Genomic DNA, 13,798 nt, shown 5'->3' with positions numbered 1-13,798 from the left:
AACCCTCCCTCTGTCTGTTCCCCAGTGACCTCTAACCCTCCTCCTGGCTGTTCCCCAGTGGCCTCCAAACTTCCCTCAATCTGTTCCCCAGTGACCTCCAACCCTCCTCCTGTCTGTTCCCCAGTGACCTCCAACCCTCCTCCTGGCTGTTCCCCAGTGGCCTCCCACCCTCCTCCTGGCTGTTCCCCAGTGGCCTCCCACCCTCCTCCTGGCTGTTCCCCAGTGGCCTCCCACCCTCCTCCTGTCTGTTCCCCAGTGACCTCCCACCCTTCTTCTGTCTGTTCCCCAGTGACCTCCCACCCTTCTTCTGTCTGTTCCCCAGTGACCTTTTACATGCCTCTAACTGTTCCCCAGTGACCTCCAACCATCCTCTGTATGTTTCCCAGTGATCTCCAACCCTTCTTCTGTATGTTCCCCAGTGATCTGAACCTGTCCCCAGTGATCTCCAATCTTCCCAGTATCTGTTTCCCAGTGACCTCCTACCATTCCTTTCTCTGTTTCAGTAACCCTCTACCATACTTCTACCTGTTTAAAAAAATCTTTCCCTCAAAAGATTCAATCTTTTCCCTGAAGTCCATCCCTCTTTTTGCTCCACAGTTACCTGTTTCCATCTTTCCAACCAACACCTATTCCTTAGTTTGTTCCACACTAACCTTGTGACATACATTTCTCTTCTCACTGGGAGACCTCCAGTGACCCCATCATCCATCTCTCCAGTTTAATTATTGCTCCCTTACTTGCCATAGTAGATAAAGTCCAATACATTGCTAATCGCCCTTTTTTGTAAGTTGCTCTGGATAGGAGCATCTGCCAAATGCCTAAATGTAAATCTAATTCTTTTCTTAAATACTGCACGCTAAGATTTTTTAAATTCCCATCCCTTTTTTCCCCCAGGTGGAGAAGATCATCTGCACATTGAGGCCAGCCATGAAGCTTCGCCTCCGCTTCATCACACACATCAGCAAAATGGAGCCTGCTCCTGCTGTCGTCACGGCGACATCTGCCTCTCAGCCCACCACAGTGTCTTCCCCTGCCCCTCAAACCGGACCTGGACCATCTAGCATCCCTCTCTCAGTTTCGCAGTGATCCGCTATTACATCATATTATTCCCGCTTAATCTACTGTAAAACCATCCATTAAAAAGGTTCCACGGTGGCATCGTATCACCTCTCTGTGCTCTCCCCAATGACCCTCACATCTATTTTTGTTTTTATCATTGACCTTTTTTCCTTTTTGTCTTTGCCAGACTTGCCAACATTATATTGTGGACCTGAGGTTTCACCCTATTATGTCATTGAAGGTGCCAGTATGTCCTTGTTACTGTCATTGTGAAATCTAATTGGAGAACAAAAGTAGGGCATTTCAAGCAAATGTGGGTGTAAATGGTAAAGCGTATTGTAGGTTAGGTTACTTTAAAGGTTACAACAGGAGCGGTCATTAAAATCTACCAGAGGCAAAATACATGTGACCTTTTCCTCGTCACTTGCTAAGGTAAGGTTGGCAGTCAAGGCGTTTCTCCTGGGTTTTCATTTAGCTTCAACATTCTTTTGTTCTTCTTTTTTTCTGTTTGACCTTCTACTGTTTCTTTATCTCTCTATCAAAAAAAACCCCTAACATCACTCCTTTCCTCTGCCCCATGACTCTTCATCAGAAGGTCCGTGTTCGCTGGCTAAGCCTTAACAATTTCCAGCAGAAAGATTTCAGAAGATTTACAGATGACCTGAAAGAGGAAGTCAAGAAACAGATAAATCTCTAATCTGGCTGGAAATTTACGAGGAATCCGAATTTACGAGCGTTCTTAGCGCTGTGTAAAAACCAAAGGGAAGTGGAATTTATGCAGCAAACGGCAGATTGAATTCGAGTCATCCGCATGAAGCAAGTTTCAACTTCACAAGCAAAGCGAACTTATTCTTTAACTCATGGATGCAAGAAGTTTTTTGGAAACTCGCCAGATTGTTATCGATCTCGCTGTGGAGAAAATTTCACTTCCTTAAAAAAAACATTTCATTATAACAATGAAGTCAGCCACAGGCAACATGTTTATGTGATTAGCATTTTCTGGGTGAGCTAAAGTAAAACCTGTGCATGGACTAAAACCTAGATCATGTGGTGTTTAAACATAGATGGATGTTGCTATAGACAATGCTGCCTTTTTTTGTTATTTTTTTACAATACAGAACATTTTTCATTTGTAAACAGGATGACTGTAGAGTGTTTTCTTTCTCTCTTTATTGACAAAAAAAAATCATTTTCCAGGAATAAATCAAGTGCTATAGAGAAAGCTGGTTCCTCTTTCAGCTTATGAAGGCAAACTCTTAAGTCATAGTATTACACTCTAAATTGTAGGATTACAAATTTATCAAATGTTTCCAACATAATCGTATATAAACTGAAAGAGTTATGTACATTGGGTTTTACATTTTGAGGTAAAGATGGTGACATTCTAAGAAGGTGTCTGAGACATTAACCTTTTGTCTTTATGGACTTCCTTTCCACTGGGTAGGGTCTGAGTCATATTTTAATTTAGATCTGAATGGAAACAGGTCGGTTTTATAATCAAGGTCGGGTTGACGTGATGTTTTCCACATACTGTATGTACTAGACATACTACACTTCCTGCAGTTTTAGACCTAGCGTTAACCCTTTAATTGGTGGAATTTACTCTACAGAGTTAAAAATCAATCCTTTTGCTATTTGATGTCAAGTAACATGGGAAACACACTAATGCCTTGAACTAAAGCTCATTTCTTTTAAGATCTGCCAAAAGTTGCCGACTAGAACAAATCAAAGAAAGGGTTACAGAAGCTGAAGGGTTCAGTCGATCATTTGTCCACAGAGCGCCAGCATCAGGGTCGATATTGACCTAAACATGTTGGATCAATGCTGATTTAAATCAGACACATTTTCCTGTTCGATCTACACGACAGAATTTGTTCCAGTGTGACCTGGGGATACAGTTTGTCAGAAATTACATGGAGTCTTAACTCATGTAATGCCTCATGCGGAAAAAGTGGCTTGGCTGCAAAGATAATGCTCGAAAAACAAGAAATACTTTGCCTTGCACTGAGTGGTTGAAGAATCTCAGACCAGCTCCCTTTAATCCCAGCTCTATTGGTACTCTTAGCTCAGATTTGATATTTACTTGAGGAATTTGTTTGTATTTTTATGCAGAAGTGCAGTTTATGAGCATCAGGTCCAAATTATAACAAAACAGCTTTTTGCAGTAGTGGGTTTTTTGTTTAAAAGTATGTAAGGAGTGAGGAACCTCAGGAGGAACCATTTCTGCAGCAGTTAATAAATGTGTCCTGGATAGTTTATTCTCTTCTGTTTTTTTTTTTTTTAAAGCCTTAAAAAAAACCACACAGTAGTCGTGCAGAACTTAAACAGTGTTACAGTGTCTGAGGGTTGGCGCATTTTCCAGTTGTTTAGTTCCACACCATTAATTCAACAAAAATGTTACTCTGACTCTGCTAACGACAATATCAGTGAGGGTCTTTATTTGAAAACCCCAAACACCGTCTTCCAGTAACGGCTTTTAAAAATGTCAACGTCGTGAGCTCACCCAAAGCTCGACGTGTCACTCTGAAGGAGACCATTATAAGAGCGCAGCAGGCTGTAAATCCTCTGATGACCTGCAGTCAGACCGTGTAATTCTCACCATCAATAAAAGCTGCACTGACGTTTCTGTCTGACCAGAGAGCCCTGAACGACGGGCAATTAACTCCCGGCCACATAGTCCCCACAGTCTGATAAGGTCCAGGGCGGAAACTCGAGTAGTACAACCGATCTGACGGGAAACGCACCGTTATTGGCCAAAGCATGCTACTGAGTCATCGTAGGACATTTGGGAATTCTTATCTGTTCCAGACAGCGCAAGGGTCCACTCTGAGATGAGAACTTGTGTCCGCTGAGTTCCTGTTTCTCTCCTGGATGGGGAAAATCTTTTTTTTTTTTTACGGATTCAGTTCCATTCCCGGCTGCTGGCAGTAATGGTTAGTAAAACCAGTACGGTCACTGATGGATTTAAATTCTCGTCCCTTCATCCTTAGTAACGCCAGTGTGAGTTACAGTACTAGTCTGTGGAAGAGTAGCGATCTGACGAAGGGGATCAGTGCATCAATCATGGATTAAGTAATATTTCTTTAAAAAATTGACAACTTGTGTGAGAATTAATAATTAATATTTAATTTGTGTGAATGAAAAAAAAACCTTTATCTTCATCTTTCTTGTTATTCACAAAATAAGGTTAGGTTTTAACCAGATTCTGAACAAATCTGGTCATGTGTGGATCGGAGGTGACTACGTGGTGTAACGGGTGGAAGACCCGTAAGGTTTAAACTCTCAATCAGAGAGATAGGAAGGAAAGAAAGAAAGAAGAACATAAGGAAGAAAGAAAAAAGGACAGAGTAAGCGTTAGGAAGAATGGAACGATGAAAGCAAGATGAAAGAAACAGGAAAGAAAGAATAAAGAAGGTTTAAACCAGAAAGAAGAGGAATGAAAGAAGATGAAATAATGGAAAGGGCGTAATGAACGAATGACTAGAAACAATAGGAAGGAATGTAGAGGGAAGGACTATGAATATCAGGAGGTATTAGAAGGAAGGATGAGGGAGAGAGTGGGAATTGAAGCAGGAAGGATAATAAGTGGAGAAGGAATGTCCAGGAAAGCTGGAGGAAAGGACACATAAAAGAATTAAGATAGAGGGAAGAACAGCAGAAAGCTCAAGAATGAAGAATAAAAGGGAGAATAATGTAAGAGAAAGAAGGACGAAAAGGAAGAAAGAAAAAGGCAAAATGGACAAAGTAGGGGGACGGACAAAATGGAGGGGAAAAAAAGGAAAGGACAAAAAAGATACAGAGAAGAAAAGCAGAAGGTCAAGAAAGAAGAAAATGAAATGGAAAAGGTAGAGGATAAAAAGGTATAGACAGGAAGAAGGGAGGAAGGACAATAAATAGATAATAAGATAAAGAAGCTTTCCTGGTTTAGGCCACGCCTCTAAAGGTTTATCTGCAGAAAGACATTTCCCTGGGTATAGACAGTGGCAGTGATCACACACACACACACACACACAGCCTTCATGAACACACTGGTGCTTGACAGTTAACATTGACGGCTTGTTTGCTAAAGTCACTGGTTCTGCTTAAAGACTCGCTCTGAGCTGCAGTACTGAGATCAGACATGCTGTCAATCAAACTCTCCCTGAAGACCGGGTGCGTCTCTGATCTGCACTAAACACCACACGGAGCAGGTTCGATGCCCGCTCTTGTCGCCGCTGGCTGAGAACATCACGGCATCACGGCTCTCCCAGGCAAAACCCTCTGTGATCACCTGTTACATTAGCCCCTCCCCCTTTAATCAACACTCCTGCTGTATTACATCAGCCCCTCCCCCTTTAACCAACACTCCTGCTGTATTACATCAGCCCCTCCCCCTTTAATCAACACTCCTGCTGTATTACATCAGCCCCTCCCCCTTTAATCAACACTCCTGCTGTATTACATCAGCCCCTCCCCCTTTAATCAACACTCCTGCTGTATTACATCAGCCCCTCCCCCTTTAATCAACACTCCTGCTGTATTACATCAGCCCCTCCCCCTTTAATCAACACTCCTGCTGTATTACATCAGCCCCTCCCCCTTTAATCAACACTCCTGCTGTATTACATCAGCCCCTCCCCCTTTAATCAACACTCCTGCTGTATTACATCAGCCCCTCCCCCTTTAATCAACACTCCTGCTGTATTACATCAGCCCCTCCCCCTTTAACCAACACTCCTGCTGTATTACATTAGCCCCTCCCCCTTTAACCAACACTCCTGCTGTATTACATCAGCCCCTCCCCCTTTAATCAACACTTCTGCTGTATAACATTAGCCCCTCCCCCTTTATCACATTAGCCCCGCTCCAGTAAACAACACTGCTGTATGCTGATTTATGTTATTGACTTATACTGATGCTTTAGGCCAGAGACCACGCCCCCTTTTCTTACGAGTCGTCTTGTTAATCCACTTTTGATTCATGAGTTGCTCTGGGCTGAAGTAAATACGAACCCGGTCTTGAGTGTCAGGAATTAACGGCTTTAAGATGGCCACGGAGTCGACAGACATTATTAGAAAGACTTTTTCGAGTGTGTGTGTGGAGATTATTATCTTATCAGATAATAACTTGCCGCTTCTTTCTTTGAACACATCAGCTGTCCTCGAAAACCTTAGTGTTACCATGGTTACCTGACTGACCAACGGAAGGAACAGGTTCCACGGTCTGCGTTCGTGTGTGTGTGTGTGTGTGTGTGTGTTATTATTAATTTATTAACTATAAATATATTTACCGCTTAAAAACCTGAGAGACAGAGGGAGGTTTGCTTCCCATCCCTCTTCAGATAGCTGTGTGTGTGTGTAATCTATGCTTTAATCAGACCAGGTGATAATCTGAGAAGTTCAGCTAAAGTGAGACTTTAATCTCAGTGGTTCATATATTTTTCAAGGAACAACTTTGTGAGAAAATCAAAAGTACACAGGTGCATGGGTTTGTGTTAGTACAGTATCTTTACTATGTTACAGTTTCCATAGCAACAGCTCATCCATAGCGACAGATTCTCCACTAACCATAAACCAGTTCAGCCCCAAAAAATCTATTAATTATGGTAATCTTTTTCTAACTTTTGTGTAAGGAGTCTCCAGTGAGTCCGTCAATCATCATGGCATGAGTTAATGACATGAAGTGTGTTAATGTTACCTTCGCCCAGACACACCGTGGGAGTACAGGACACTCAGGTTAATTTATTACACAAGAGGTTAAAAAGTGACACACACACACACACTCTGCTTATCCACTCCACATGTACAGTATGCTGAGACGGATTACAGCGGAGGCGTTTAGCTCAGGATGACTCTAGTTCATTCTTTTTTCTTCGGAATGTTGTAAATCACAGCGACAAATTAAGTTATATCACCAAAAAAAAGTGCTTAGGTAGCAGTCTGGGTGCCAAAATTTAAGAGACCTGAAAGAGAAAGTATTATTTTTATTTTTATTGCAACATTATAATATATAAAAGACATGTAAATAAAGTAAAATATGAAATAAAAAGACATTAAACCTTACGTAACCTTAAATTATGCTTCCTCTTGACCGGCTGCTTTAAAAACCAAACTGAAAGCGGCTCCCTTTTCTTCTTGCTAACATTTTTGCGACCCCATGGTGCTACGTCTGGACTGAATCTTTCACAAAATGCAAAAACAACACAATATAGAGGGCAGTGTTGGTATCATGGGTTGACTCTTTCTAAACATCATTCACAGACTGACTTAAAAAAATATGTAAACTCACTTCTCCTGGCTTTCTACTGACACAATCAAGTTTTACACGGCTCGCGGACAGACGCGCGACTTACCAAGCGGTCAGTTCGGCTCGATTCAGTCGCTCGTGTGCTGAAAACACTGTGTGCTCAGGAAAATTTCTTGAAAAATTTCAGTTAAGGCAAAAAAATTTTATGCTGAAATACCACTGTTTCATTATTTATACATTTCTATTATTTATAAGGAAACAGATAATTTACTAAATAATAATAATAATAATAATAATAATAAACAAATTTTGTGCTAAATTGGCAAAAAACACAACTTAAGTCCCACCTTCATGTTCAAGGTTTCTAACCAATCATAGTCAAGTCATTTTGGTTTCTCCGCCTCTCACCTGTCAATCTATATCTTCTTTTGACCTGTTGTTGGGCTAATTGTTATTCTGGTTTTGGATGACCTAGCGAGGGTAGATGATTTGAGCTTGTCCTCATATTTGGCTCGATATGAGTCTCTTAATAAAAGAAATGAAGAGACTGCGAGTTCTCAGCCTTTAGTTTAGGATCCCCTGGTATAAGGAGGAATGATGGAGAGACAGTGTTTTCTATTTTCTGTTTTCTCACACACCGAGATCCAGCTATATGAAAGAGTTAGCTTTAGGGTTCACTTGGGTGCTGGGTCAAGTTTCCAGGCTTGATAAGTCAGTGGTATATAAAGTTAGTTTATATTTCTTATACAGATGAAAAGCCCTACCTTTCCACAACTTGAGCAGTTCTACTGATTATACTAGCTAAAGATTTACCACTAAACGGTCAGAACTCTAGCTGGCTAGCTGCTCACTCGCCAAAATGAATCGATGTTAAACTAGCTGCTAGGGTTTCATTATATCACAGCATTACTTTAAGTCTGCTGTTGCCATATTTAGTCATCGTTAGGCTTTAGCATGGTTTGTGTGTATAAAACATGAAAAATATATGCCTCTCTTCTGATGGTCACATGACAGCATCAACGATGGTGTGACCACTGACATCTATGGGGGTGTGTGTATGAATGCATGGTTAATGCTACCCTTTTTTGAACACTTTGACTTAAAGTCAAGGTTCAAATTCGCGTGGTGATGTACAGAGAAATGCATCTTTGTTTGAAAATTTATGGATTCGATAGATAAGTAGATCAGCTCCAACTCCCTAAACCCTTTACCTAACCTTACAACCATGGAGGTTTTGGTTCCCCTTGTGGCACCGGGGAGTTCTGGTCCCTCAGGGCGTGGTGTGGTTCTGCCATGTGGTGTACTGTGGTGTCTGACACCAGGATGTTGGCAGCGGATCCTTTGGGTGCTGTGGATTGCTGTATAGGGTCTCTGTGGATCAAACTCTGGCTTTACTGTGGGATCGGACCAGACAAACGGGCCTTTGGTGCGCGAGATCCTTTCACCAGATTACTGATGTACAGTTGCTGATCGATCCTGTTCTGTTTATCTGGCAGTGGTGCTTAGAAACACACACATACTTCCTTACTGCTTTATCTCTTCTATTTTTCTTTCTCTTACTATTTCTGTCTCCCGCAATCTCTTTTCATCTCAGTCACTGTCTTTCCACCTTTCTCACCACCTCCATCATTTCAGTCTGAATAAAAAAAAAAAGCCCCACTTTCTTTTACCGCTCCATTTTCCCATCCCGACCACGTCTCCATGGCAACAAGGAGCATCAAAGAGACGGCGAGTGTGTGCTATGTATGTGTGAGGTATCTCCTGCCTTAACGTGGGTCTGTGTTAACCACTCAAGCACACACACACTTGAAATTGAGTGTAGCCTACAATGCCTCTCCTGCCAACCCCAGGTGAACGGCATCTAAGGCGCAGCTCATTTAGCTGAAAACATCTGTTGTTTCAGTAACGTGTGTGTGAAGAGTGTTTGGATTGATATTAACCACGTAGCCACTGTGAGGTGCTTGTTGGAAGCCGGATGATTGCGAGTCAACACACACAGATCTCAGGATTAGCTGTTTAGCCACCGTCTCAGGTGCTCAGGCCATCACTCCAGCTTCTAAGGGGGGCAATTACTTTTAAACATTGGGGTTAAAATCCTATTTCCGGCAGTTGGAAGTAACCGAAGTTAAATTCCGGATTCTGATTGGTTGGGATTGCCGCGGCGCTCCATGAATAGTGCGGTGAGTTTTTCTAAACAGTTACATAACATTAACAGAAGGAAGGAGTCTCCAGTGCCAGAAGAAATGGTGTCATGTCTAACTTTTGATAAAGTAAAATTCACACTTTAAGGGGGTGGAGCAAAGAAATTTACGTTTAGGCAGACGCTCTTATCCAGAGCGACTTACATTTTTATCTCATTACACATCTGAGCAGTTGAGGGTTAAGGGCCTTGCTTAAGGGCCCAACAGTGGCAACTTGGTGGTTGTGGGGTTTGAACCTGGGATCTTCCGAACCATAGTCCAAAGCCTTAACCAATGAGCTACCCCTGGCTCCGAAGAGGGGCGTGGTCATATCAAAATGACCTGAGGAGGCAGGGATGTGATCAGGTTCAAGTGGTGGTGGTGTGTGTTAGCCTGATCCATTTTTTATCAACAGCTGATGTGATCTCAGACGTGACCCCGAGCTGTTCTCTCGTCTCGTCCCGACGCGTCCTCTCCATCTCAATCGTTCATTTTTACCTTCTTTCTATCAGCCGTGTTAATTATTCCTCGGTGTCAGCTCGGCCTCTTCTCATCATCGGTGCGGCGCTCCACCTCTGCTCGGAGAATCGGCAACTCAGGATAATCAGACATCAAGAGCACTCGAATGCACTTATCAGTGTGTGTGTGTGAGAGGGAGAAAGTGTGTGTGAGAAAGGTAGAGAAACAGCACACACCTTCAGCAGCACTGCAGTGTAGTAGTGTTACTTTATTCATGTTTTATTTTGTATTGTAGAGACTGTAATGTTCACTGTTCCTCCATAACATTGATTGTTTTTCCCGAAACATCAGTGTTTTTTTTATTGCTGAACCATCGTTCTTTATACTTTTATTTTAATATAAACCTGCGATGTGGAGCTGCACAAGCTTTATCCAAAATTTAGACCATAAAGGATTCTCAGTGTGTGTGTGTGTGTGTGTGTGTGTGTGCACGCTCGTTTCCTCCTAGTCTTTGACTCGTGTTTGCTCTGGGCATGTACCGTCTCTAACCAGAATCAGATAAAGTGTTTAGCCTCCTCTCAGTCTGCAGGGGATTGCATTAGACACACACACACACACACACACACACGTGTACACACAGAATCAGGAAGCTCCTCTCAGGCATGTACTGTATCTGTAGCTGGCCATAGCAGATGATGTTTATAGTTCATTCATTCTTCTTATAATAAAACATTTTATTTATAATGCACTTTATTTGAAGTGAATCTCAAAGTGTTACAAAATTATGTTGACCCAAGAGCTCTGATAAAAAACATACCTTTTAAGACCAGATTTAGTAGCATCACCAATAGAGTATCCTCAGATACTCTGGCAGAGCGTTCCACAGCCTGGTGCGGCTGAGCAGAAAGCCTGATCTCCATTAGCATGAAGCTTGGAAGAAGAATTTGAATGTACTGACAGAGCGGGGGTTGGGTGTGGATGTACTGTATGTGTGGTAATAAGTTCTTTGAGATCGGGAGGGGTGGGTAAGAAGTGAGAAGTGCATTGCAAAGGTCCAGCGTGAAGGAGACAAATGCGTGGACTACCTTTTCTGCATCTGCAAAAGTGAGTGCAGGACACAGTTTAGCACTGTTCCTAAGGTGAAAGTGAGACGTCTTACACAGATGTTTGATATGAGCCTGATAGGTCAAACAAGAGTCCATTTTAATACTAGTGATGTTAGATGTCCTAGTCTGGTGTGGGGTGCCTACTAAAATAGCTTCAGTCTCAGAGCTGTTCCGCTGCAGGAAATTCTGCTTCATCCATGACTTCATCTCCTCCAAACAGATGGTCAAAGTGGACTATGGTGGCGTAAATAAGGAAGTTGAATTTGTCCTGAGGTAAGGCTGTGTATCATCAGCATAGCAATGAAATCAAATCTCGTGCTGGCTGATGACACAGCCCAGAGGAAGCATGTACTATATAAACAAAATGGGGCTGAGCACTGAGCCCTGAGAAACACCACAGGTGACAATGTGTGTAGCGGATTTCAGGGAAACACGCTCTGTTCTTTCAGTAAGATAAGATGAAAACTAGTTGAAAACAGAGTCAGAGAGACCAACAGTATGACATCGTTTGTTAAGAAAAAGATTGTGATCAACAGCATCAACAGGCTGAAATTTCTCAAACAAATCATTTTGTTTTAGATGGGACTGAAGCTGTACAGCAACTTTTTTTAATTTACTTTCTCTTATTCTCTTCTCATCGCTCCTCCTTTTCATTCTTCTTCTAACACTTATCTCTCTATCATTCCTTCCTCTATCACTTTTCTCTCTATGACTCTTTTCTCTTACTTATCTGTCCATCCTTCTCCTCTTCCCATCACTTTTCTCTCCATCCTGTTTCTCTCTATCACTGGTCTCTCCTCATTACTCCTCTCCTTCCCACTCTTCCCATCACTGCCTTCTCCACTTATCATTTTTCTTTTTCCATCACTTCTTTCCATCGCTCCACTTTCCAGCACTCTTCTTCCCAGCACTCCTCTTCATCGCACTTGTTCATCACTTTGTCTGTGAATAAATTTCATTCACAAAAGGCCCTCTGCTGTAATTGCCTGGTTGGGGGTTGTCATGGAGACGGGGCCAGGTAGTGCTGGCCCAATTTGAAAGAAATGAGTGGGAAACACACACACACACACACACACACACACACACACACACACACACACACACACACACACACCTGTTTACAAATGATCTGAATAATGAACTGGTGGAGAAACAAACTTCCTAAACTCTTTGGATCTCTGACACACACACACACACACACACCATCTCAGTCTTCAGGTTTTAAAACCTTCTTATCTATATACCTACATAGCGAAGCAGGCTTGCTGACTGTTTCTTAATAATAATAAGAAGAAGGGGCCGTTCGGTACAAACTAGCAGTGAAATGCATCACATCAGCTACTGAGCTCGGTTGAATAATTTGCTAGCGCTAATGGCTTGTTAGGGTTATTTTCCAGTGTCAACCTCTTGATGGTGTTGATGATAGTGGCAATAGTAGTGGTAATAATGATAATGGTGGTATCAGTGATGATATGGTGGTGATGGAGGTAATGATGATGGTGACAATTGTGATGGTAGTGGTGATGGTGGTAACAATACTGCTTATGATCACCAATAATGGTGATTAGGATAGTGGTGGTAATAATAGTGAGGATGGTGATAGTGGTGACAATGGTGATGGTTGTTGTGGTAATGATGGTTGAGGCTGTGGGCCACTGGGTTACTGATGGGAAGATCAGGGTTACGAACCCCAGCACTGGCAAGTTGCCACTGTTGAGCCCTTGAGCAAGGCCCTTAACCCTATGCTCACTGTGCTGAAGGTACTGTACATGAGACTAATAATAATGATTATTAATTATGATATAATTAAGGTGAGAATGTTGGTATTGGTTATGGTGGTGATGATTATGGTGGTAATTGTGGTGATGGTGGTGACAGTGATGGTGGTGGTAATTTTGCTGGTGGTGATTTAAGATGATGACGATGATGTAATAGTGGTAAAGATTGATTGTGATGGTTGTCATGATAATGATGACAGTAGTGGTGATAGTACTGACGATGGTGGTGGTGATGATGGTGATGATGATGATGAAAGTCCAATAGAAACGATTTAATAAGCCGAAACATAATCAGAATGACACTGTTGAAAATTTTCATTTTGCTGCCTGTAGCGTTACTGATGAGGTGTGTGTGTGTGTGTAAACAACATTATTAGCAGCCTGCTCGCACCGCGGGTCAGAACACTTGAAACACTTGGCTGTCTGCCTTAAAGGAAAATTATGAGAGATAAGACAGTTCTGTCAGTGTCTGTGTGTGTGTGTGTGTGTGTGTGTGTGAGTGTTTGAGTCCGAGATCAGACACAGAGATCAGATGTAAGACTGTGATTGAAACACCACTGCTCAGTCTCACACACACACACATACACACACAAAGCTAATGGGCCCTGACCGAACGCTACTGAGAAACGAGAAGCGTCTGTCAGAGAGGAAGCTGTTTGTCGAGGCAGAGGATAAACAGCATTCATTTATACACCGACTTTAAAGGTCAGATAAATGCGAAGCAAAAGATATACACAGATTTGTTCACATAATAGACCTCTGTTTTCTCCTGGTTGGCATACCGTCCTTACTCTTTAGCAGTAGCAGTGTGGTGCATCAGTGGACGTGATTTTACTCGTGAGATTACTGTAGGTTGTCGTATCAGAGGCGGCAATACTAACAAAAAAATGCTATGTTCCTAGAATGACGCGAGCACAACTACAAATCTGGTAGCTAGCTTGATTTCAGTTTGAAAGTTCGCGGTATTGTGTGTATCGCGGTGTAGCGGTAT

The 13,798-nt window shown here is 42.3% G+C and overlaps 1 protein-coding gene across 2 annotated transcripts in view; it reads left to right on the top strand.

Annotated features, from left to right (window-relative positions):
- med23 (mediator complex subunit 23) overlaps positions 1 to 2,196 on the top strand; it is a 34,394-nt gene extending 32,198 nt beyond the window's left edge. For both annotated transcript variants that reach the window (XM_053491028.1, XM_053491027.1), the window contains one exon: positions 895 to 2,196. In XM_053491028.1, the coding sequence (XP_053347003.1) occupies positions 895 to 1,086 (192 nt within the window). In that variant the 3' untranslated portion in view covers positions 1,087 to 2,196. The remainder of the gene's footprint in view (positions 1 to 894) is intronic.
- Positions 2,197 to 13,798: the final 11,602 nt, after the last annotated feature.

Source organism: Clarias gariepinus, chromosome 2 (assembly GCF_024256425.1).
Source record: "Clarias gariepinus isolate MV-2021 ecotype Netherlands chromosome 2, CGAR_prim_01v2, whole genome shotgun sequence".
NCBI lineage: Eukaryota > Metazoa > Chordata > Actinopteri > Siluriformes > Clariidae > Clarias > Clarias gariepinus.
Note: the sequence above shows the minus strand (reverse complement) of the source record. Positions and strands in the feature narration are given on the sequence as shown.